The sequence below is a fragment of the Hemitrygon akajei genome, chromosome 16, assembly GCF_048418815.1.
Source record: "Hemitrygon akajei chromosome 16, sHemAka1.3, whole genome shotgun sequence".
NCBI lineage: Eukaryota > Metazoa > Chordata > Chondrichthyes > Myliobatiformes > Dasyatidae > Hemitrygon > Hemitrygon akajei.
In genome coordinates, this window is record NC_133139.1 from 68,766,017 (window position 1) to 68,793,105 (window position 27,089).

A 27,089-nucleotide genomic window follows, 5' to 3' on the forward strand; every position below is an offset into this window, starting at 1 on the left:
ATTGATGGATTCAGACAGACGGGCTTTGATAATCTCTGTAGGTGAATTACAACTGGAGAGGAAAAAAAGATTGAGTAATTTTGGTGAAAATAATTATTTCAAACAGAAAATCTATGGGACATTATACCAAAATGTTAAGGTCTTGTGTTTACTTGGCTTCTGTATAATGGAATCATCTTTCTGCTAAAAATAAACCAAATGCAGGATTCATGTTGCAGCTCCGACAACCTATTACAGGAACCCAGGTGACCAGTTCAATTAACTCTGCATGCACTTACTGCAATCTTCTCAGTTACTTTCTATGTAGCTCAGTGACAAAGGGCGGGAGGGAAGAATGCTCTAGATTTATTGCCTCAGTCATAATATTTAATGAAGCAACTGGTGTTTACCTGCCTAGTCAACTTGGCATGTCTGCCTCAACACCAACTAAGCTGAAGATGAGACATCTTTGAAATCAAACATTAACTCTATTTTTTCTTTCCTCATCTGCTGAGTGTTTCCAGCATTTTCTGTTTTCATCTCAAATTTCCAGAATCTGAATTGAATTGAATTCTTTATTTCTTACATCCCTCACATACATGAAGAGTAAATATCTTCGTGTTACATCTCCATCTAAATGTGCAATTTGCAATCATAGTAATTAATAATAATTTATAATAAATAGAACAGTCAATGTAATATAGAGTACACTCAAATCAGCGTGAGTTAATCGGTCTGATGGCCTGGTGGAAGAAGCTGTCCCGGAGCCTGTTGGTCCTGGTGTTTATGCTGCGGTACCGTTTCCCGGATGGGTAGCAGCTGGAACAGTTTGTGGTCGGGGTGACTCGGGTCCCCGGTGATCTTTCTTACACACCTGACTTTGTAAATGTCCTGAATAGTGGGAAATTCACATCCACAGATGTGCTGGGCTGTCTACACCACTCTCTGCAGAGTCCTGCGATTGAGGGAGGTACAGTTCCCGTACCAGGCAGTGATGCAGCCAGTCAGGATGCTCTGAATTGTGCCCCAGTAGAAAGTTCTTAGGATTTGGGGGCTGATGCACCATCAATAACTCTCTGAGACGTGGGTTAAGGTAGGCTTTTATTGGCTGGAAGAAAGCACAAGCAGCAAGTGACCACCACACAACATCCTGGAGACTGAGGAAGGGTCTGTGTCTCCAATCGCCTTTATACCGGGGTCTGTGGGAGGAGCCACGGTCAGTGGGAGGAGCCACAGGAGCAGTCAGCAGGGTCTGTGGGAGGAGCCACAGGAGCAGTCAGCAGGGGTCTGTGGGAGGAGTCAGCAGGGGTCTGTGGGAGGAGCCACGGTCAGTGGGAGGAGCCACAGGAGCAGTCAGCGGGGGGGGGGGGGGGGGCGTGTCCAGACAGGAATATGTAGTTCACCACAGGGGCCCATACCAAATGTCCTCAACTGTCCGAGGTGAAAGAGGCGCTGTGGTGCCTTTTTCACCACACAGCTGGTGTGTGTAGACCACGTGAGGTCCTCGGTGATGTGGATGCCGAGGAACTTGAAGCTGTTTACCCTCTCAACCTCAGATCCATTTGAAGTCAATATGGGTTAGCCCGACTCTATTCTTCCTGTAATCCACAACCAGCTCCTTTGTTTTTGCGACATTTTTTCCCTGTGTTTTTCTTCTGATTTTTGTCACCAATCAGTCCATCCTAGCCACCCATGAGTCTCCTTGGGGAAACCTCAGTCTGTTTACGTACTGAATTCATATTCCTGCTGTGTCCTCTTTAATGAGCCTGTTTACAAGGTTAAACAGTTTCAGCTGCTGAGATAGAAAAGGTTTTGAAGAAATATTTGAAGATTATTTTTATGAATGAAATTTTTCAAAACTTGTTTTGATTTTATCGAGAATTTTGACCTTGATTCACAGCAACAGAAAAGTCTGTAAGATAAAATGTCCTATTCTGCTAAAATTATGTAACAGCCTTGGGTGGTGAGAAGCAGGCTGAAAATAGACATCAAATTAGGCCAGAAAACAAAAAAACTCCATGTTTCCTTTTCAAGTTCATGCTAGCTTCATCCTGTGCTAGCTTAAATTCACAATGAGTTTGCGTTTTCACAATTAAAACAAATTAAATGTACACCAGTCCAGATGAAGGGTCCCGATTGAAACATCGAACCTCCATGTCTCTCTGCAGATGCTCCCTGACTGCAGAGTTCCTCCTGCAGTCGATTTTTGCTTCCAGCATCTGCGGTCACTTCTGTCTCTAATGCACAGAGCAATAGAGATTGCACTGATTTCAAATGAAAGCTGAGCCCGATTAGATGGTGGTATGTTGTACATCTGATTGTTTCCAAAATCTCTGAAATGGGCAGTCTCAGATGGATATATCAATTCTATGCTTATTTTTGGAGCATTTGGAAAGATTCGGTCTGATGTAGTAAATATAGATAATCTTGGGCAGCAGTTGGTATAACGCTATTATAGCGTCAGCAGCTCGGGTTCAACTTGCTGCTGTCTGTAGGAGGTTGGGATGTCCTTCCCGTAACCACGTGGGTGATCTGGTTTCTTCCAGCAGTCCAAAGCTGTACGGGTTATTAGGTGAATTGGTCACATGGGTGTGATTGGGAGGCACGGGCTTGTTGGGCTGGGAGGGCCAGTTACCGTGCTGTATCTCTAAATAAAAGTCAAAGTAGAGAGAAAACGAAACAACTTTTGCAGCAAGACATCATTATAGTTGAAGTTCCTCGGCTAAAAAGAGGGGGAGTTCAGCTTCGCTGCACACTGTGGTATGATCTGATGCTTTGCACGGGAAACAAACGGTTGATGTGTACCACTGTTAACAGGAGACCACTGTTTACCATAGACATGATTGCGTTGTCGGATGGATTGTTATCTAAACTGCCACCCGTATAAGGTACTTCTATGCGGAGGTTCCTTTGATTCCATCACTGTAAAATTTAGACCATATTTTGGTAAAATGTAAAGAATTTATCCATTCGGTACAGGATTAAGATTTATTTATCACACATACATACTGTGAAATGTGCCATTTGTAACAACAACCAACACACCCAAGAATGTGCTGGGGCAGCCCAAGCCCATTATAAAAGCCATTACAACACCAACTATGTCTCCATGGGTATAGAATCAGAGTGGAGTTAAGATTAAAATAATTATTTTGATGAAGTTGCTGCTGGCCAAAGCCAGCATGTATTATTCCTCTCTAATTACCATTTACAAGGTTATAATGAGCCACCACTATGAACTGCTACAATCTATGTACAAAGGATTTGCTGGATCTTGACAATGAAGGAACTTTAGATATATATTCAGGTTGTATATACAAATAATACATCCAGTGTGTGACTTGGGAGGAAAGCTGATCCCATGCAACGACTGGTCTTGTTTTCCTCAGTGCCCAGAGGCTGTGGATTTGAAAGTTGCTGTCCATGTTACAGAAACAACAATTAGTCAGAAAGCAACAAGTTCCACACTGTAGGAGATGCACGCACGGAAGAAAAGGACATTTCCCATACGGCCCGTGTCACATTGATCAGTACCTCACTATACGCACTTTGTTAACTCATGAGTTGGCCATTAGATCTTCACTTGTTTTACCTTTTCTCCTTGGCCTCGAGTGTCTGTTCTGTCATAGACATCTCTGAAGGGCCCAGAGGCTCCAGCTTCCGTGACAAAGCATTAAGAATTTTATCAAATTTCTCATATCTCTCTTTGCGTGCAACTACAGTTGCATTGGCACCCCAGAACAATCTTAGAGCAAATTCAGTCGCGAATACCTCTAGCAATTCTTCTTTAGCTTGAAAATCTGGGGAAAAAATTTAAACCAATTATTGAAGTCTTGTGTTGTAAGACCATAAGACATTGGAACAGAATTAGGCCATTCAGCCCGCCGAGTTTGCTCCATCATTCGATCATGGCTCTCAACTCCAATCTCCTGCCTTCTCCCCATAAAAAGAAATAGGGGCACCTCACACAATACTATTACAGCATGGGGCGCTGGAGTTCAGAGTTCAATTCTGGTGTCAACTGTAAGGAGTTTGTACGTCTCCCCATGACCAGTTTCTTCCCACAGTCCAAATATGTACCAGTTAGCAGGTTAATTGGCCATTGTAAGTGGTAAACATGAGAAATTCTGCAGATAGTGGAAATCCAAAGCAACACATACACACACATAATGATGGAGGAACTCAGCAGTTCAGGTAGCACCTATGGAAGTGAATATACAGACCCTTCTTTGGGACTGGAAAGAAAGGGGGAAGATGCCAGAATAAAAAGGTGGGAGGAGGGAAAGGAGGATAGCTAGAAGGTGATAGGTGAAGCCAGGTGGGAGGGAAAGCTAAAGGGCTGGAGAGGAAGGAATCTGATAGGAGAACAGAGTGGACTATAGGAGGAAGGGTCCCAGGAGAGTATGATGGGCAGGTGAGAAGAGGCAAGAGCCCAGAGCGGGGAACAGTAGAAGGGGAGGGGGAGGGAAAAAATATTTTACAGGAAATAGAAATCAAGTTGGAGGCTACCCAGGTATAATAAGGTGTTGCTCCTCCACCCTGAGGGTGGCCTCATTGTGGCACATGCTGGAATCAGAATTAAAACGTATGGCCACTGGGAAGTTCAGCTTTGGCAGATGGAGAGGAGGTGCTCGATGAAGCAGTCTCCCAACCTCCTCTACATTAGTGAGACCCATTGTAAATTGGAGTTGGGGGGCACTTCATCGAGCACCTCTGTTCCATTCGCCAAAATTGAAACTTACTGGTGACCAAACATTCCAGCATCTGCAGAAGTTCTCATGTTTACAATTTGCAATGGCTAATTAAACTATGAACCTGTACATATTCGGACTGTGGGAGGAAACCGGAGCACCTGGAGGAAACACACATGGCCACGAGGAGGGTGTACACACTCCTTACAGATGACGTTGGAAATGAACTCCAAACTCCGATGCCCCGAGCTGGAAAATCGTCACGCTAACCCCTGTGCTACTGCGGTGGCTCTATTTCTGTTTTCATCCTCGAGTTAGTTACAGAATTAGTGCCTTGTTAAAATTTCTGACCTCGTCTCAATGCAATACCTGTGAGATCTTAAATTAGGACATTCTTTTAAAGTATCTTGATGCATTGTTTCCTAATGGTGCTGCATTGGATGCATCTGGTTAAAGGCAGACTGCCTACAGTCAGGGAAATGAACCGGGATTGGTGGGAACAGGGACCATGCACCTTCTCTATATTTTTGACTTAAGCATGGCACTAGCAGAATTATAATCATGTCCATATTTTGGTTGCTAAATTCTTAGACATGGAATGTACTGTAGATGAGAAAATTTAGCAAGAATTACTGTATTTAAAAAGGGCAAAAGATGAACTTGATATACACAGAACTGTTCACTATAGGATTATTATATTTGGACACTTCTGGGTTTCTAGATGAAGATTCTATAAGTGAGAGAGAATAAGGAAGATGATGAGATAGACTGAATGAGAAAGAACAAGATGTTAAGCCAAAAACAGATTGTCGGGAAGTGATTAGGGAAGGAGGTTGAGGTGGAAGGGAAGGGAGTAAAAGTTGTACATTAGTATGTTTTAACAGATTTGTTTCCATAGTTTATGTTCCATGAGCAAGGCGAGCATTTGCAGATCCCTCTGAAACCCGAACCAAGTCAACCCCAGTCGCAGCCTTACAGGAAGGCAGACTGCTGGCCCAATATAACACACTTCGTTTGCCATCTCCATATAGTTTTGACTGCTGGTGATGGATGGGCAGTCCACAGATATTCATCGAATGTTTGGCTCGCATCAGACATATAGAGTCCTTAATATATGGGAGGATGTCTCACAGTGAGTGTTGTTACAATGAAGGACCTGTCATGAAGGCAATTCTTTGTATTTTTGATTATTTTTCAAATATATAAAATGCTCATTTCCAGACCATCTTTAACCTCTGTCAACATTACAACCTTCCATATCTCATACTCTTCAAGATCTGACCTCTGGATTATCCCTTAACTGATCTATCATTGGTAATTATACTTTCACCTCCCAAGGTATCATAAACCTACTTCCATAACCAAGCTTTTGATCGTCTGTGCTAATATCCTCTTACATAGTCCACTGTTGAATTTTGTTTGTTAACCCTCCTGTGCAATCCCTTAGGGACGTTATAGCTTATTAAAAGTGAGGGATACTTTGATATTATTTGTGTTGCTGTTAAACAGATTTCGCTGCTTAACCCCAGAGTTAAGTAGCATATTACTTCAGTGAGGCCTCTGACAAATTAAATCCAAAATTGGCTAGATAAAGAGGAGGCTGAAAGTGACAGTGTAGTGTTACTTTTTCAGGTAGATGCCAGTAACATTATATTTGAACCATTTGAGTATGAATGTACAAGTCAATTTGTATATGATATGAAAATTGGAGAATGGTCTTAGGTTACTGGTGAGTCGGTGATCAGATGGTAAGATAGATAAAGCAGATGCAATTTAATCTTGATAAATGCAGAAGTTTGCACTGTGGGAGACAAATAAAGGTAGGCCAAAACCCAACAGTCTGCGGGAGTATTAGGGAACGACATGGGGTGAAGGGCCTGTTCCTGTGCTATTTTATCGCATTTTTTAAATTTCAGTACACTCTGCAGTACTCTATGGTCATTGAAGAGGATAAGATCTAAACTATCATCTACCTGTGAAGGTGGCCAGATAATTTATTTTACCGGTGGCTGGATGATGCAGAATAAATAGCTCTTCAAAGAAGCATTGCTATGGTATGCTTACGTTCAGCTGAAAGAGCAGAGTTTTAACGTTTAATCTGAAAGACTACCTCAGAGCACGTCACTCCTTCAGCACTTCATGGGGAGTATTGGTTAGGATCTTGATGAGCTCGAACCCACAACTTTACAGTGAGCAGAGACAGAAAATCTGGTTGAATGGTACAAACTTTCACTCAAAGTCAGCAAAGCCTATGAGCTGATTATCAACTGGGGATGAAGCCCCAGTCCTCATGTGGGGATCAGAGGTGCAGAGGGTCAGTAACTTTAAATTCCTTGGCATTATCAGAAGATCTGTCCTGGAACTAGTACATAAGTACAATCACAAAGAAGGCATGGAAGGGCCTCTACTTCCTTAAAGTTTCTGTAGGTTCAGCAAGCTGTCTAAAACTTTGACTAACTTGTGTAAATGCACAGTAGAGAGTATCCTGATTGGTACAGAAACACCAACGCTCAGGAGTGGAAAAGTTACAAAATATACAGTCCAGTGCATCACAGGAAAAACTCTACCCCCCGCCCCCCACCCCACCATGAGCACATCTACAAGGAGTGCTGCCTCAAGAACGTAGCTTCCATCATCAAGGACCCCCACCATCCAGGCCATGCTCTCTTTTTCATGGCTGCCATTGGGAAGGAGGTACATTATCCTTGGGTTTCATACCACCATGTTATTACCCTTATTATTAGGAACAGTTATTACCCTTCAACCACCAGGCTCCTGAACCAGTGTGAATAACTTGACCCACCTCAACTCTGAAGTTATTCCACAACCTACCGACTCAGTTTTAAGGACTCTACAACTCATATTCTTAGCATAATTTATTTTTTTATTTGCGCAGTTTGCCTTCTTTTGCACATGAATTGTTTGTCAGTCTTTGTGTGTGGTTTTTCATTGATTCTACTGTATTTCTTTGTTTTACTGAGAATGCCTGCAGGAAAATGAATCTCAGGGTAGTATATGGTGAAACATACAAACTTTGATAATAAATTTAAATTGAACTTTGAACTTTCTGGCAGCGCCAAGAATTGCAGCCACGACCCAAATTAGCACAGACCTGGGCCCAGGCCTGGTCCTGAAAGGAAACACTGGATTTAACACTTGTCGGGTAGTATACTGCGGGGCGAGGAGCCTACCTTTCAGTTTGGCTTCAGTGTTGGCTCTGTATATTGCTGTGTTCACTGTTGCAACACGAGCTGCTTCCAGGGTCCTTAATAGCAGTTCGCAGTCTGAGTCGATGCTATCCCAAGTTTCCATAAAATCAGATACAGACTGTGTCTCCATCAGCCTGATGATGGGCATAATGTGTGGAATGGTGGTATTTCGCAGAGGAAACTCAGCTGTGTTGAAGAAGAACTTGCATTTTAATGGCACTTTTCACAACATCATATCCCTTTACGTAGCATCTTTAGTATGGCATTAATAACCCACATTATTTCTTGGGAATGTTATCAAACACGTTATCTCTGAACGACACAAACCAGATATTAGGCCAGATGACGAGGAGTGAGTCAATGAGAGAGGCTTTAAGGGGCATCGTAAATAACAGCAGAGATGGAGATGCAGATTGGTTTGGGAGCTTAATCCACTAGAAGCCATATATGCTAATAGTACAGTGATTAACTACAGCAATGAATAAGAACAGAATTATCCAAGTGTGTTACGGGGCTGCTTTGCACAACTGAATGGCTTGCGGGAACTTTTCAGAGTTGGGAGTTGCCTGATTCCTATGGCTCTAGAGTCACAAGCAGGCTATGCTGATAAAGAACAATGAATTAGCAAAAAGGTATTTTTAGAAAAACTGCCGAGGTTTTAAAAATATCATCAACAAAATTTTGATTTCCTGGCTGTCATGGTAGAATACAAACAGAATCCCAGGCTTCCACATCTCTCTACCACCATTCCTATTTCGCTTTGTAAATGATTTTTAGAAAGTTCTGAAAGCATCCAGTGATGAGTTTGTAGCAGCAATGCATATAATTCTATCTAATTTATGCCAATTATCCAAATTCAAAGACTTTTGCTCAGTTAATCACGAGACCTAGTTAACTACTAAAGACAGATGCTGGTCTCTTTAACAACAGAGTTGACTCTTAGCAGAACTATATAATTACAAAGTGCATGACCACTGAGGCCTTGGAGTATATTTGAAGCTAACTTTTAAAAGAAAACGAGGCCTATTCTTTAATATTTGGGTGGATTTCTGATTCTGAAATGCTAACTTAATTCTGCCCTCATCTGGTCACTGATTGATTTTTTTTTGGAAAAGAAATACCTACCTTTCCCCTCATTCAAGGATTTCATGAATGGTTTGAGTTCCTTCTCGAACCTGATGGCACTATCTGTATAATTTCTGCGCAGGGTCCTCCATGTGTGCTCTAGGCGCACAATCTGCAAGGGGAAGAGACCAAGTTGCATCAACGGTGGAATTTTCTGAGCTCTTCACTCCTTTATTCCTGGAATTGAACAATTCCAGATCAACAATGTGGGAGGTTACTTTCCAGTGTTTCCTGTGGTTCAAGTTCAAGTTTATTGTCATTCAACCATACAGCTAAATGAACATTGTTCCTCTGGGGCCAAGGTGCAAAACACTCACCATACATTTAGTTATGATCCGACACATACAGCCACAAGTAAAATGAGCACAAGTTCCCGAGTGTCATGGCCTGAGATTGACTTAAATTGCGAGGTGCGAGGTTGACCGAGCCACCATGGCAGTGTGGAATAATTTTCCCTCTCAGTCATCCCTAGACCTAACAGTGCTGTAAGTGTTGATTTTGCATGGAGACTGTGAATTATAAAACCATTCACAACTCATTGCGCTTTGTGGGGAGATTGTTGGGAGACGTTGTTAAGTTTGTAGTTAAATGTAGCGTTGTTTCTACTTTCTGTTGAGTCCCTTGCATTTTCAGACCCAACATTTAAATTCTTTTAATTCACTTTTTTCATGATCTTGGTGTCACTGGCAAAGCTACCATTTGTTGTCCATTTATGAATGCTTTTGAATTGAGTGGTGAGCTAACCCATTGCAGAGTCAGCCATGTTTTGACCAGGCTGAGTAAAAGAGCAGACCTTCTCCTCTGAAGGGTTTTTACAAAAATCTCATGGTGTTGTGACCATCACTACTAATGTCAATTTAAAAAATATATAATTCTTTAACTGAAATTAAAATTCCACAATTTCCACGATGGGATTTGATGACCCATTGTCTCGGCCTGGTCCTGCTCTACTAAACTCACATCCACATACTAGACTCCATTCTGTCCCTCTTGGTTCATTCCTTTCCCATATACACCCACGACACTTCATGTGCTCTCGATCTCCTCAACACCTTCCTGGCCCTGACTGTCTCATTTTCACCACGGATATCCTGTCCCTCTACACTTCTAACCCCCATCAAGAAAGCCTTAAAGCTCTCTGCTACCTTCACAATAGAAGACCCAACCAGTTGCCCTCCACCACCACGGTCCTCCGTCTGGCAGAATTGATTCTCACCATCAACAATTTTTCCTTCAGCTCCTCCCACTGTCTCTAGACTCGAGGGGTAGCCATGGGCTCTCACATAGGCCCCAGCTATGCCTGCCTTTTTGTTGACTGCGTAGAACTGTCCATGTTCCAAGTTTTCCCGGGTAAAACTCCCTAACTCCTCCAGCTCTACAGTGATGACTGCATTGGGGCTACTTCATGCAACCACGCTGAGTTCATCAGTTTCACCAACTTTGCCGCCAACTTCCACCCTGCTCTTAAAATCGCTTGGTCCAGTTATGACGCCTCCTTTACCAATCTCAGTCTCCACCCTGGAACAAACTGTTGACTGACATCTTTTATAAATCTCTGACTCCTATTGCTATCTTGACCATACCTCTTCCCACGGTGCCTCCTGTAAAGTGCTATTCCTTTCTCTCTGTTCTTTCATCGCCGCATCTGTTCCCAGCACAGGGCTTTCCTTTCCAGGACATTAGATGTCCTCCTTCTTCGAGGAACAGAATTTCCCTTCCTCCTCCATTGATGCTGCCCTCACCTGCATCTCTTCCATTTTCCAGACATCTGCGGTTACCCCATCTTCCTGCCACCTTAACAAAGATAGAGTTCCTCATGTCTTCACCTATCACCCGGTAAGCCCAACTGCTATTTTTAATGGGATCCTACCATCAAATACATCTTTACCTCCCGCCAACTCTCCACTTTCCGAAGGGATTGCTTCCTCATGATTCCCTTGTCCATTCGTCCCTCCCTGCTGATCTCCCTCCTGGAACTTATCACTGCAGGTGACAGAAATACAACACCTACCCATTTACCTCCTCCCTCACCTCCATTCAGGGCCCCAAACAGTCCTTCCAAGTGAGGCAACACTTCACCTGTGAATCTGTTGGGGCCATCTATTGTATCCGGTGCTCCTGATGCAGCCTCCTCTACATTGGGAAATTTGGGAACCACTTTGTTGAACACCTCCGCTCCATCTGCCAAAAGCAGAATTTCCCGGTGCCCAACCATTTAAATTCCTATCCTGTTCCAGTTCTGACATGTCGGACCATGGCCTCCCCTTTTGCCATGATGAGGTACTCTCAGAGTAGAAGGAACAAGAACTCATATTCTGTCTAGGTAGCTTCCAATCTGACTGACATGGACATAATTTCTCCTTCCAGTAAAATTTTTCCCTCCTCCTTCCCTCCCTCCCATGGTCCACTCTCCTCTCCTATCAGATTCCTTCTTCTCCAGCCCTTTAACCTTTCCCACCCACATGGCTTCACCTATCATCTTCTAGCTAGTTCTTCTTCCCTTCCCCTCATCTTTTTATTCTGGCATCTTTCGCCTTTCTTTCCAGTCCTGAAGAAGGGTCTCTGCCCGAAATGTTGACTGTTTATTCATTTCCATAGATGTTGCCTGGCCTGCTGAGTTCCTCCAGTATTTTGTGTGTGAGACTCTGAATTACTGCTCCACTGTGTTCTGAACGCGATAAAGGCATGGGAACAAAATCATCATACCCCCATCCATTTTTAGTGAATACTGTGTTCGGTTTTGGGTACGACACCTTAGACGATATATCGGCTTAAGAGCAGATACAATGATTGATCAATAGAATGAATCGGTTTGGATTGTCATGTGATTCGGATGGGTTCTATAAATTAGTGCAAGACTCTCTGGTATATAGAAGGTGGGGGTGTGGTAATCTGATCAAAGTAATTAGATCACCACTCAGTCTTCTAAACTCAAATTAATATGTGCAAATGTTGTACAAACCTATCCTCATAAACTATTCCTGTAGCCTGAGCACACACTATTTTTTATTAAGCCATCAGGGCTCTTGTGATCTTGTATAAAACATCTGAAGATTTTAAAAGGTGGATAGATATAAGATGGTTTATTTTGGTATAGAAATCCAAAACATAATCTCAAAATTATAGCTAGACTGTATAGGAGTGAAATCACACAACATTTCTTCACAGAACGTTAGAAACTATTACTCCAAAAGACAGTGTATGATGGACCAACTATAGCTTTAGATAGATAGATGGATTATTGTTTTAAAAGATTATTAAGAGATATACAGCTAGAATACAATAATGGAACAGTCTTTGGAACAGAATAGCTATCTATTCTGAATATTCCTACATTCATCAACAGACCACAGTGTTTGGATATCTGGTCTGCAATAAGATAACTGATCTCAGCCAGTTAAGAAATATGAGACTTCCAAATGATTTGTAGTAGGCTTGGGAAAACAGAAAAGAAATTTGTGCTGATCACAATCACTATTTTCTGTACAGAAAATCGTGTGTTTATGAAGATATCAGATATGGACAAATTGCACTTCATAGTAGAGTGTCCCCTGAGCCCTTTCAGAGCATGAAGTTGTACCCACACATAAGGAAGTACCTTCAAAATAATGATAAGGACATAGACAGCAGACACCAGAAATCAAGATTCAGTTAAAATCAAGTTGTTTAGATTATTTCTTTAAAGTAAGACAAGCTCTACAATTGATGTGAAAGTGCAGGACACTTCTAACTTGCTATTGCAATAGACTGCAGGCTAATTCTGTTACTTTACACGAGAGAGTGGGTATTACAGTCCACCAGTCCATATGGGAGATTAAGTACTGCAGCAACAATTGGGTCTGTTGTACTTGTGCTGGCCCTTTGAAATAAGATTTACTCCCTTGCCATTTTGCTGTAACTCAGCAAATTTATTTCCTGTAAATATTTATCCTATTCCCCTTCCAAAGTTACTAATGAAACCGTTTTCACTGCTCTTTCAGTCAGTGAATTCTGGATAATAATGACCTGTCTGACTTCATCAGCTTTCTAGCCCCTTTCTCAGCTACTTAAATTAAAACAAACTTCACTGAAATTTGTACTCTTGGCCTGCTACAAATACAGATGGTAGAATTTCCTATCAATAAATCACCTCAACTTCTAAATAATTTAATGATCAATACCCGACAGAGGGTGAAGAACTGAAAAAGGCTAAAGAATCAGAAGGCCAGAAAATACATTTTTGATGCATTTAATTGTTCTGATTGGAATGCATTACCCAAAAAGACAGTGGAAGCCGATTTAGTAATGACATTCAAATGGGATGGGGACGAACATGAGAAGGAACAATTTTCAGGGTTAGAGGGGAAAAAGCAGGACATAGTAGCTAATTAAATTGTGTTTTCAATGAACTGGCTCTGGCACAGTAGCCCCTTTCTGTGAAATGTAAAACTAAGATCATTCATTTTCATCTCTGCTGTACCCTGGTGTGAATCTCATGTCCTTGCGGGAGATAAAGTGAAACGAGTTGGGAAAGGAGGAAGGAGTGAGGGTCTATCTAAGTACCTGAGGCAGCTCCAACGCTTTCATCACTGCTGACAGTGCAAACAGATTGCCCATGGAATCTTTCAGCTCGGCTGCAACTTGGATAGTTTTGTGAAGTACTGCAGATCTTTGTCCAACACTTCCCGTACAGCCCAAGATATCCACTGCAATTCCAAGAGCTATTAAGTGATGTCTGAAAGGAACAAAATGAGAAGGTCAATAAGGATATTTTAACATTTTTTTTGGCAAGCTACTAAAAAAATCTAAAAGATTTTGCCAATCTTTTATACACTACAAAACAGAGTCTGTCACAATGGTCACCTCTATCTATGTCCTTGGTAGGTTGTATTAATGTTATTAAAATGTACGTTCTCCCTAAATTTTTATATTTATTTCAATCTATTCCAATTTTTATTTCTAAAACCTTTTTTGATTCCTTAGACTCTATTATTTTGTCCTATCTGTGGAAGAATAAGTGTTCTAGAATTAATAAAGTTTATCTTCAAAAATCTAAAAAAGAGGGTGGCATGGCCTTACCTAATTTTCGTTTATACTGCTGGGCAGCTAACATTCGTTGCACTATCTTCTGGTCTTTTTTTCATAGCCAATCTGAGTGCCCTAATTGGGTAGCAATGGAGCTGAATTCCACTAAAGATCTATCTATTTCTGCACTTCTTGGCTCTGCACTCCCTAGTAGTTTGTCCAGACTATTTGTTAATCCTCTTATTAGACATACTTTGCGAATATGGGCCCAATTTAGGAAATTTTATGGTTTTTATGGTTTTTCCCTTTCTAGTCCTATCTTACATAATCATCTTTTTCTACCTACTATGTATGATTCAACATTCTATGATTGGTATAGAAAGGGCATTAGGCATTTTGAAGATCTTTTTATCGATAATCGCTTCGCATCCTTTCAACAGCTCTCTGCTAAGTTCAATCTGCCTAATGCCCATTTCTTTAGATATTTCCAAATCAGACACTTTATCAATCCTTTAATTCCCAACTTCCCTGAAATGCTCGAGAAAAATGCTATGGATTTCTTTCTTTCTATTAATCCACTGGGTAAAGGCTTAATATCCTTTATCCGTGATAAATTAGTATCCTTACAGCGTGCCCCTGTGGATAAAATCAGAATGGCTTGGGAGCATGACTTAAATATCCCTTTATCTGATGAGATTTGGGACTCGATTCTCAAATCGGTTAATTCAACTTCTCTCTGTGCTCGCCATTGTCTTTTACAGTTTAAGATTGTTCATAGGGCCCATATGTCCAAATCTAAATTATCTCGATTTTACCCTAATATTAGTCCTCTTTGTGATAATGCAAAAGTGACGAGGCCTCTCTTATTCATATGTACTAGACCTGTCCTAGCTTAGAGAAATTTTGGAGAGATGTTTTTATAACCTTATCCTGTATTCTGAATCGCCACTTAGACCTAACCCTTTAATTGCTCTGTTTGGTTTCTTGGGTGAGACAGATATACACTTGAGTTCGACTAAATGTCGAATATTATCTTTTGCTTCTCTCCTGGCTAGACGTCTAATCCTCCTTAGATGGAGAGATGTTGCCCCGCCCACGCATGCTCAATGGCTTAACGATATCATGTCCTGTTTAGACCTTGAAAAAATCCATTATTCAATTCTTAATTCGGATTTAAAGTTTCATAAGGTCTGGGGACCTTTTATTGAGTATTTTCATAATTTTCCTCTTAATTCAGTCCCTTGCTTTCAGCTCTTTTTTTTGGTAGTAGGCATTATTATCTTCTGTTTTCAAGTGTATTTACAGTTTTGGGGGTTTGAATGTTCTGATTTATATTTTCTACATTTTGTTTTGGTTGGTCTGGAGATTTTTTTTGTTGTGGGGCTTGGGGAGGACACTAATTTACATGACTTCAACTTGGGTGCTTTCTCAATTATCTTATTTTGTATTATATTACTATTGTATGTTTATCTTGCACTGTACTAATTTTCTACTTTGTTTTTGGGTTTTTTTTTGTTTGTAGTGTTGTAGAAAATGCATTAAAAAATCAATTTTTTAAAAATCCCCAATATTCTCCACAGATACTGTCTGACTTGCTGCACCGATGTCTGGTTTTGTTATTATCGTACACTCTTGGTTGCAATCCATAACAGAAATGCAGAACTATTGGAACCACCATCTGAAGCACCTGTTATTTCTGTCCACCATCTAGACTAAAATTCAAAAGATCCAAATGAAAATATCCAATAGCCAATAGGCATTTCCTCTGGTGTGAATTGCTAATAATAATCTTGGTGAACAATTTGTTTGCCTTCCTCTACATTTTCTTTTGTTTTATCTGTGACCAAACATCAGAATACCTTTCCTAGTGTATATTCAGTGACCACTTTATCAGCTACACCTGCTCATTAATGCAAATATCCAATTAGCCAATCACATAGCAGCAACTCAATGCATAAAAGCGTGGTCAAATGATTCGGTTGTTGTTCAGACCTAACATCAGAATGGGGAAGAAGTGTGATCTAAGTGACTTTGACCGTGCAGTGATTACTGGTGCCAGACAGGGAGGTTTGAGTAGCTTGAAAACTGCCAATCTCCTGGGATTTTCATGCAGAACAGTCTCTAGAGTTTACAGAGAATGGTGCAAAAATCAAAAACAAAGACATCCTGTGAGTGGTGGGTAAAAATACCTTATTAATGAGAGAGGTCCAAGGAAAATGGCCAGTTTGATTTAAGCTGACAGGAAGGCAACAGTAACTCGAATAACCATGCTTTACAACAGTGGTGTACAGAAGAGCATCTCTGAACACACATGTTGAACCTTGAGGTGCATAGGCTGCAGCACAGGAAGGCCATGAACGTCCACTCAGTGGCCACTTTATTAGGTACGGGAGATACCTAATGAAGTGGCCACTGAGTGCATTTTTCTTTATTTGATTCCCGCACAGTACTTACCACAGGGACAGGGCACGTAGGCACTCCAGGCACTTATCTCTGCAAACGTGCTAAATGTTACACATGCCTCTACACCTCCACTGTTACCGCCTTTCAAGGCCCTAAACTGTCCTTTCAGGTATCCCACCTGTGAATCCATCGGTGTCATTTACTGCGTCCTATGTGGCCTCCTCTATAACAGTGAGGCCTGACATATTGCTTAGCTGAGCACCTTCACTCCGCCTACCATAACAGAGAGGACCTCCTGCTGGCTAGCCTTTTTAATTCCACTTCCCATTCCCACACTGACAGGTTAGTCTACAGCTTCCTCTACTACCAAGTTGAGGTTAGATGCAGATTAGAGAAACAGCGCCTCGTATGCTGTTTGGTCGTCCCCAACCTGATATCATCACTATCGATTTCCCTAACATCTCGTAACCTCTTCCCTCTGTTTCCCCTCTCCCCTTCTGATTTCCCTTTCATTCCTTTTTCTCCTCCCCCACCCTTATGACCTACCATCGTGCACAACTTTGTCTTTCTTATTCTCCAGTTCTTCCCATTATTCCATGGTCTTCTGTCCTTCCAATCAGACTCCATCTTGTTCAGCCCCTTGCCTCTTCCACCTATCACCTCCAAGCTTCTCACATGATTTACACTTTACTCTCTCTTTCTCTCCACCCCTTCTTCCATCCTTTTATTCTGGCTTCTGCATTATTTCTTTTTAGTCCTGATGAAGGGTCTGGACCCAAATACGTCAGCTATTCATTTCCCTCCATGGATGCTGCCTGACCTGTCAAGTTTCTCCAGCATTTTGTGAATGTTGCTCCAGGACGTTTAGCCCAAAAGATGGGAGGTACACTCAATACATATCTTATTCTACACTTATTTGTCTCACCCTGTGATACTATTGTGCCAGCCTTTGCTTTTCCCATAATCTTTGCTGCACACCAATGACTTCATTTATATATGTGTCCTGCATTTCCATCATATGCTGGCTTCCCCTAAATTCCCTATATGCATAATTTATAGCCCTTGTTCTATCTCCTCTCTCAAGTACAAATCTTTTCCAGGAAGTTAATAATGTTAGGACAAGACTTTTCTTGGGTAGTCCTCACTTTTTCTGTTTTTTTGAATGAAGTATCCCAATTGTTTTATCTTCTCTGAACAATATAACATCTCTGTCCTGCTATCATAAAAATCTTTTCAGCAGTTTCACCAATAGTTTTATGTTATACACTACCAAAAAAATGACCATTCACAGTACTGCAAGTGTGTTCTAACCCAAATTTTCACTTTGTTAAATGTTTCCATCTGCTGGGTAGCTTAGTAACATCATCTAAAGAGCTTGCGGCAGTACAACCTGAGACATCACAAGCAATTGACATTGGAATTTGCTTCTCTTGTGATGACATCCTCATCTCATCTTTATCTGCTGAGTTTCCTCTCTCCTACAATGAACAAGTATAGGTGGATCTCCCAAAACACTGAACAAAAGAAGTTTTAATTGGTTGAGGTCTTTGGCATCTCAGTGCCAAAGATTGTTGGCGTTACCTGTCCAGGAGATCCATCCTCAGCTGGTGTCCGTGGGGCAATGTGATCAGATTGAGTCCTGACCTCACTCCCATCATCCTCTTCTGCTCTGGGGACACATTGACGAGGCGAGCAACCTACAAGATCAAAGCATGTGTATCTTTGCAAGAGATTAAAACAATTTGTTCCTCCTAGCAAAGGGTGTTGACGTGTTTTCTGTTTCTGTTGGAATGGCCTACCTATTCTCAGAGTAACCTCACAAAGAAATGCAGAATTTATTTAAACGCGTGGATTCCAATGGCACAAGTTTGTGGATACTGAGAATTTCCTCATATACCATCGTTGAAGTCAAGGCCTTCACTGACACTAAACATATATGCGTGTAGCATCATGTGTTTTCTCACATTTATTCATGTGTAAATCTCGGCAGTGGGAATAGGAGCCAAATTCAACTCAGGGTGATAGGAAGGGATTCTTCCAGTATCAGTCAATTCTCTCTTGCCTTATTTAATAAGGTATCACACAGGAGGTTGATCAACAAGGTGAGAGCACATGGAATTGGGAGTAAGATGCCAATGTGGATAGATAATTTGTTATCACAGAAAACAAAGACTGGGAATAAACGAATTGATCTTGGGCAGGCTGTAATTAGTGAGGTTATTCGGGCATTGCTGCTCACAACCTAGCTTTTCACAATCCATGAAATAATACTCAACAAAGTAAGAGATTGCAAGCACTGAGGAGATGCAGGCCAGCTGAGTGGTCGTGCAGGAGCATAGTACTGGAATGTGTGCCATTATCAGTGTAATGTGGAGTATTTGTTAAATGGTGAGAGACTGGGAAGTGTTGATGTTGAACAGAACCTGGGTGCACAAGTGGCAGAAGATTAACACTTCAGACACAGCAAGCTATCAGTTTATTACAAGTAGCTTTATGACAAAAGGACTTTAATACAGAAGGAAGGAAATCCAGTTTGCAATCGTACAGGGCCTTGGGGAGACTGAGCCTTACCAGTTGCGGTCTCCTCACTCATCAGAGAGTGTAGAGTGCGAAGTGCATTGAATATTCACCAGACTGGTTCCAGATTTAGAATTACAATACAAGGAGAAGGAGAGAGTAGACTGGGATTGTATTTACTAGAGTACCTAAGAATAAGAGGAGATCCCACCATAATTTGTAGAATTCTTAAAGGATTTGACAGGCAATACGCAGGGAAGATGCTTCACCTGGCTGAGGGATCTAAGACAAATGGCACAGTTTCATAAATGAAGAGTGGCTATTCAGCACTGAGGTAAGAACATAGAACAATACCACAGTAGGTGTCCTTTCCCTCCCACTTAACCCTCCAATTTACTTCCATCCATGTCAACCTAAGAGTTTCTTAAATTGCTCTGATGTATCTGAAGATTCAAGATGCAACATGCATACACAATACAGGAGGAACTCAGCAGGCTAGGCAGCATCTATGGAGAAGAGTACAGTCGACATTTTGAGCTGAGAACCTTCATCAGGACCGGAGGAAAAAAAAGATGAGGGGTCAGAGCAAGAAGGTGGGGGGAGGGGAGGAAGGAACACAAGGAGATGGGTGAAACCAGGAGGTGAGGAGGGATGAGGTAAAGAGCTGGGAAATTGGTGAAAGAGGTACAGGGCTGGAGAAGGGGGAATCTGATGTAAGAGGACAGAAGGCCATGGAAGAAAGAAGAGCAGGGGTGGGGGAGCACCAGAGAAAAATGGTGAAGATGGAGGGGTGGGGGGGAGGGACATACCGGAAGTTTGAGAAATCGATGTTCGTGCCATCAGGTTGGAGGCTACCCAAACAGAGTATAAGGAGTGCTCCTCTGACCTGAGTGTGTCCTCATCGCGACAGTGGAGGAGGCCATGGGCTGACGTGTCAGAATAGGAATGGGAAGCGGAATTAAAGTGGGCGGCTACTGCGAGATCCCGCTTTTTCTGGTGGGCGAATCCCAGGTGCTCGGTGAACCGGTCTCCCAATCTACGTCAGGTCTCACCGATGTACAGGAGGCCACACATTTTAATGTCCCTCTACAGCTGCTATGTGAACTGCTGAGTTCCTCCAGCATTTTGTGTTGCTCTGGGCTTCCAGCATCTGCAGAATCACTTGTGTTTATAATTCTAACAATTTTCTGGCTTGACAGGTCCTCCCGATTTTGTTGTTGGATTTATTTATATGTATGGCCTCTAGTTTTGGGTCTGCACCCGCAAGTAGACCAAAACAGATTCCATTGGGTATTTATTTATATTTATGACTTTTTCAAACACCAACTAAATTTTAAAGAGCTCAGTTCTGTCAGGCTAATATTCTACAGTAAATGATCCCTTTGTGTAAGTGAATGGCAACAGGAAAACCGAAGGGGAATTGATAGGGGAAATTATGTGAGACAGTTTCAAATGGGAACAAGATGAAATACTCCAGTGGGATTGATCTGCTGGGAGTCTGTGCAAACCCAATGGGCTGGATAGTTTCCTACATCACTCCTCAATGCACTTTTAGCCTCCAATTTACAGATTAAGATTTATTTATCACATGTATGTGGAAACATACAGTGAAATGTGTCATTTGAGTTAACAATCAACGCAGGAGGCAACCAGCAAGTGTCACCACACATTCTGGTGCCAACAATGCTCCAGTTTACCTAATCAAATAAATGACTGAGAAGATGAAACAGTAATGCTAAAGGTTTTGACTGTATCAGGTTCATCACTAATTAAAGCCCATGTACTGTACCTGAGAGTCCACTTTCAAAATATGCTGTGCTATTGTCTTTGCATCATGTTCACTGAATATTTCTTTGAGTTGCTTAAGCACAGATGGATCTAGAGATCTGTTGTCGGGCGGAAGTAAGATTGAAGTAAAGGTGTCAGGTTGAAATGAGCTGGTGGTCTCCAGCTGTGGCTGAGAGAATGTCCAACCATCTTCCTCCACAGCTTCCTCTTGGCAGGCCTTCATAGAGACTGAGTTCATATCTAAATCCAGGAGGCAAAAATTCATGTCTGTCATACGGGTCCTGATCTTCGATCGTTCTGCAGCTCGCAGTCTCTCCACGTGAGTTATTGACGGTGAGGTTTTCTGGCCGGTCTTTAGAACGTGTGGCACTAGCTCGCAGTAGACGCTTCCATCTAACAGTGGATCTGTAGGAACATCCGGAACCACAATAGACGGAATTCTGAGTGGTTTTGGAGGTGCCTTCGAGTGTAACTGTCCTTCAGAACCTCTTGACCCAATGCTAGACTGGGAATAAAGGCGCCTTAGGCCCACTTTGGGGTTTATTAATGGGTCACTCCCTGCTCTATACATCACTGATGAAGATCGAATTAATTTCTGTGTTTCATTTGCTTGAATGATGTCCCTGGGTCCTGTGGCACAGAAACACAATATGAATAATATAAATCTCACAGTGTACATCAATCTCCCCTTTCTTATTTTTTTGTTGTCTTCCCTGTCATATGGGTAGATAGATGCTAGGGCACTGCTGTTTCTCTCAACTGGCCATTAAACACAATACCAAAGCCCTTCCAAGATACTGGTACCACTTCATTTCAAACTTCTAGCTCATTTAATTATTCCATAATTGCTGGCTGTGCCTATATTTATCAAACCTCTGAGCTCTGGAATCTCCACCTTAAAACCTTGTTATTGACTCCTCACTTTGACCAGTACTCTGATTATGTTGCCGACTCTCTCAGGACCAACACCATATTCCTTTTCGGAGAATACCAAGAACAGGATCTCTAAATTGTCGCCCAAATGATAGGCACGGGGATAAAAAAATTAGGGAGGTGATAATGTGGATAAATTCGAGGTGTGGGAAAAAGACATTCTACTTACTAGTGCCATTTTGGGGTACCATTGAGCTGGGATCTATCTTAATCCAGCTGAGATCAAAACCCGTTGCAAAGGATACACACAGTAATCACAAGAACTTCAACCTTGTAAGTGGATGATATGTTTCTGAGGAGGATTAGCATTAATAACAGCTCTTAAAAAAAGAAAACAGTAGGTTCTAGTTCGAAATCATGTTTTAGCCACAATAGGTGAATGGAAAATTAAAAGTGCAATGAAATGAAGCTAGAAAATAGAGTGCCTGTGCACATCCATCGTGAGCAATGAGGACAACTGACATGGTGGGTGTGTTTGTGATGTCGCGACTTGCGCGTGAGTTTGATTAAAATGAGGGAGAGTTGCGCAGGTGGTCAACCTCACTCTCTCGTCCTAGTCTATCTGAATCCAGTGGCAAGTCAAGAGTCAAGACATCTGGAGATGGGTCAGAACGCAGTGGATGACTAGTGCGATCTACATGTCTTGTCATGCTCTTTACATTCTACACTGCGTGCTGGGATACGCCTTCGTGCCCATAGAACCAGCTGGTGGATTCCACTGCGAAGTCCGCCGAATCCAGTCTTTCCACACTTTGGGTAGACAAGCCTGAATCACCCAGGTTCAAAAAAACTCCGGCAGCTACTCTCACCTGGTTAGGATGGCCTGTCGAAGCCGTTGCCGGGGTGTGGCCGCCGTCACATGCAAACAGCTCACTCGGAGCCACAGGTGAGAGCTAGCTGAGGACCAAAGTAAGGAACAACAGGTCTTCCCCCCAGAGGTGCTACCCCCTCCCTGACACCCCATACAGGATAGAGTAGCATAGGTTGGAGTTTGAAACTCAGAAGGCACTTAGACAAAGAATAAGCACCAATTTTAATGAATAGTTTGTGGTAAAACATCCTTTAAATGTCATCTTAAGCTCACGTATACTAGCTTTGACTTCATATCCTTGAGAAAAGACTGTGATTATCTAACCTGTTTATGTCACTCGCAGTTTTATAAACCTCTGTATGGTCTCTCTATATCCTCCAGCACCTTAGTGAGAATAATCCCAGCCTATCCAATTTCTCCTTGGAACTAAAGCCTCCATTCCTGGTAACATCCTGATGAACCTCTTCTGCCATCTTTCTACTGCAACCACGCCTTTTTTATACTGTGGTTTCCAGAACTTCACACAATGTTGAAAGTACAGCAAGCCAATGTCTCGTACACCTGCAACATGTTGCCTCATCTCTTGTACTCAATACAGGTTTATTGTCAAAGGAATACACACCTACAGGATAAATGCCACCAAAATTAGCTTTCTGTAGCAGCAACACAACCATGGCAAATGTAAATTGCATCAAACTAAATTAACATAAATTATACATGACTTACACAGCAAAATAAACAAAATTAATACCCCAGCCTCTGAGCTATGCTTTTTTACACTACCCTATCCACATGCGTTGCAATTTTTTGAGGGAGCTATGAACTTACAGCCCAAGATTCCTCTGAACGTCAACACTTCTAAGGCTGCTGCCGTTTCCTGTGATATGGCTGGCTGCTATTACATGATACAAAATGCATTACCTCATATTTGTCTGGATTAAAAATATCCAACTGTCACCGCTTTGCCCAGCTTCCCAGAAATTTGTGCCTTTTTGTATCCTCAGATAACAGTCCTCGCTCACTAGCTACAACTGCACCAATCCTTGTGTTATTAACAAACTTACTTATCAGACCACAAACACTCTCATCCAAGTCATTTATACATATGACAAACGACGCAGGTCCTAGCACCATTCATTCACCACGGTTACAGTTTTCCAGTCAGAAAAACAACCCTGCTCCATGACCATCAGGCTTCTATCTCTAAGCCAAATCTGGTCCAGTTTGCTGAAACACATGGACCTGATATGCTCCAGCTTTCTAGACCAGTCTACCATGCAGGCTCTTGTCAAAAGCCTTGCTGAAGTTCACGTCTGCTGCCTTTCCTTCATCAACGTTCTTTGTAGCCCATTTGAAACAAACTCAGTAAGAATTGTGAGCCAGGATTTCCCATGCACAAGACCACACTGACTCCCCTAAGGAGTTCCTCCTTTCCGTGTGATCATAAATTGTAATCGTGGTATTGAGTAGTCAGGATTAAGAACTAAATATACGTTGAAATGGATACAGGAGAGAGAGAAAACATAATAGAAGAAAAAGAAACATGATGATCTGCTCCCTGAAAATGCTCCAGTCCGTGCTTTTGAAGCGGTCCTCCAGTGCTGAGATGGCAACTTCTGGCCAGGTCTGATCTCCCTGTGAACTGGCTTAACTCATTTAACCCGTGGTCTATACGTAAGGATTAGCAAAATGGATATGTGGTCTGAATATCTGAGGGAGGGTGGGGGAGGGGGCAGGCTTTTAGGCTCCATAAACTTTGGTATAAACCAGGTCAAATATATTCTCTCAACAACACACACAAAATGCTGGTGGATCACAGCAGGCCAGGCAGCATCTATAAGGAGAAGCACTGTCGATGTTTCAGGCTGAGACCTTTCGTTAGGACTGTATTCTCTCCTCTGGTTGTGAAGCTGACATGCTGGCAGGACTGTTTTTAAACTGGCCTGATTGAAGTCACCGGCAGCAATGAAGACGCCATTGGCGTGAGTGGTTTTGAGGTTGTATGGAGCTCCCATAGCATTTCCCCAGACTAGCACAGGGATGGAGGGGGAGGGGGTGAGGAATGAGCAGCAATAATCACGATGGCAGTGAACTCCCTCACTAAGCAGAAGGGCCTGCACTCCACCATTTAAAAACGATTTGTCATTCACTACCGAGGCATTCGCACACCAGTTCTTATTGACGTAGACACACAGACCTCCTCTACAGGTCTTGCTGGACGTTGCAGCATTTCTATCCACCTGAAAGGAGATTAAGCCTTCTAGCTGGATGGCCAAATCTGAAGTTGTGTCAGGACAAATGTGCAATAGTCCCTCATCTACCACTGGTTCAGACAGAGTCTGGTAATCCTTCTTATTCTCTAGTGATTGAACAGTAGTGAGCAGAGTTGTAGGGACCTGTTTTAAGTCTCACTCAAAAAATGACACGCTTTCTGTGCACTGCTTCCAACGGGCTGCTCTCTGAGTAGCTGTAGCAAATCGAGGCCCGCTCCCCACGTTAGTCTGGACTGAGCAGCACCTTCGCTATACCACTTGCTAACGAGGTGGACTTGCAGATTTTAGTGTTCGTTATAGTCAGCAGAGTTTTCCGGTCATAAAAAAGATGAACAGGACTACAAGTTTCCCCGTTGATTGGAGCAGGAGTGACTGCTGTGACCGTACATATTCCTGGAGCATCTTCCCCTTTAGAGATGCTGTCTCACCGTAGATTTTTCTTTCTCCATAGACACTGACTGACCTGCTGAGTTCCTCTGGCATTTTACGCGTGTTGCTCTGGGTTTCCAGCACCGGCAGAATCTCTTGTGTTTATGATTAGATGTCTCCCATTTGCTTTGTCTGGATGGTCAGTTATCCCCAGCTCAGACATTTCTTCATGGTAATGTGCAATGGTCACAAAAGCACGCAGCAATTGGGTATCGATGGTATTTAATGACCATCCCTGGGCAGCTGGCGGTGAACCATCTTCTTGAACCATTACAGCCCTGCCGGTAAAGGTACTCCCATGATGCCATGAGTAGGAATTCTAGGATGTAGGTGATGATGAGAGACTGCCAGTATATTTACAAGACAGAATGGTGTCTGACTTAGAAAGTGTGGGTGGTGTGTTCCCATTTACCTTCTGCCTTGTCCCTCGTGACGGCAGAGATTATGGGGTGCGATCTGAGTAGTCTGGGTGGACAACTGCAGTGCATTTAGTAGATGGCATGCACTGTAGTCTTTGTGTGCTGGTGGAGAGGAATTGAAGGTTTCGAGTGGTGAGTAAGGGTGGGGTGCTTTGTACTGTAATGGTATTGAGTTCTTAAGAGTTAGTGGAGCTGGACTCAGCTAGGCAAGTAGACAACATTGCATCATACTCCAGATTTGTGCAGATGGTGGAACGACCTTGGGGTATCAAGAGGCGTGTTTCTCACTACAGGATACCCAGCTCCCTGACCTGCTCTTAAGAGTAAGGTAGTTATATAGCTGGTTTAGTTGTGTTTCTGCCGAACGGAGATGCCCAGAATATTGATGGTGGAGTGATAGTAACAGTGGGGTGACAGTGATAGCAATGCCATTGAATGGAAGGGCTAAATTGTTGGAGATGGTCATCGCCTGGAACCTTTGTGGCATAAATGTTGCTTATCAACCCAAGCTTGATGTTGTCAGTGGCTGCTTCATTTGTCAAGGAGTTGTGAATGGACATTATACAATCACTAGCGAAGTATGGACTTGATGTTGGTTGGAAGGTCTGTGATGAAGTAGATGAAGATGGTTGTGCCCAGGATTCTGCCCTGAGAAACTCCTATTGCGATATACAATAAATATAAATCTGTGTGAGATAGGACCAACCAATGGACTGTTTTCTCTTTGATAGAGTCATAGAACTCTACAACACAGAAATAGGCCCTTCAGCCCATCTAGTCTGTGCTGAACTATTATTCTGCCTAGTTCCATTGACCTGCACCTAGATCATAGCCCTCCATACCCCTCCCATCCATGTACTTATTAAAACTTCTTATAGAAGTTGAAATTGGACCACTTCCATCACTTCTGCTGGCAGGTTGCTCCACACACTCACACTCTGAGTGAAGAAGTTCCCCCTTGTGTTTCCCTTAAACATTTCACCTTTCACCCTGAACCTATGAGTTCTAGTTTTACTCTCACCCAACCTCAGTGAAAAAAACCTGTTTGCATTTACCCTATCTGTATCACTCATAATTGTATATACCTCAATAAAATCTCCGCTTATTCTCCTGTGCTCCAGGGAATAAAATCCTAACCTATTCAATCTTTCCCTATAACTCTGGTCCTGGCAACATCCTTGTAAATTTTCTCTGTATGATTTCAATCTTATTGAGATCTTTCCAGTAGGTACAGTAGATGACCAGGACTGCACACAATACTCCATGTTTGGCCTCACCAATGTCTTACACAACTTCAACATAACATCCCAACTCCGGTACTCAATACTTTAACTTATTGATCGATGCTTATTGATCCCAGTTTTACAGAGCACCTTGATGCTACATTGGTCAAACGCTGCCTTGACGTTGATGACAGTCAATCTCACTTCAAGTATGGAATTGAACTCTTTGGTCCACATTTGGACCAAGCCTCTGATGAGGTCTGAGCTTGGCAAAGTTCAAACTCG

At 42.3% G+C, this 27,089-nt stretch overlaps 1 protein-coding gene across 3 annotated transcripts in view; it reads right to left on the reverse strand.

The window, feature by feature from the left end:
• Positions 1-536: 536 nt before the first annotated feature.
• The window catches only part of LOC140740152 (breast cancer anti-estrogen resistance protein 3 homolog), a 48,123-nt gene continuing 21,570 nt past the window's right edge, over positions 537-27,089 (reverse strand). For 2 of the 3 annotated variants that reach the window (XM_073069115.1, XM_073069116.1), the window contains exons 5-11: positions 20,718-21,346; positions 17,993-18,108; positions 13,547-13,718; positions 9,005-9,116; positions 7,862-8,065; positions 3,572-3,779; positions 1,343-2,901 (exon numbers count right to left, since the gene is read on the reverse strand). In XM_073069115.1, the coding sequence (XP_072925216.1) occupies positions 2,874-2,901; positions 3,572-3,779; positions 7,862-8,065; positions 9,005-9,116; positions 13,547-13,718; positions 17,993-18,108; positions 20,718-21,346 (1,469 nt within the window). In that variant the 3' untranslated portion in view covers positions 1,343-2,873. Of the gene's footprint in view, positions 1,088-1,342; positions 2,902-3,571; positions 3,780-7,861; positions 8,066-9,004; positions 9,117-13,546; positions 13,719-17,992; positions 18,109-20,717; positions 21,347-27,089 lie in introns of those variants that run through there. The other variant, XM_073069117.1, reaches the window with a different exon arrangement.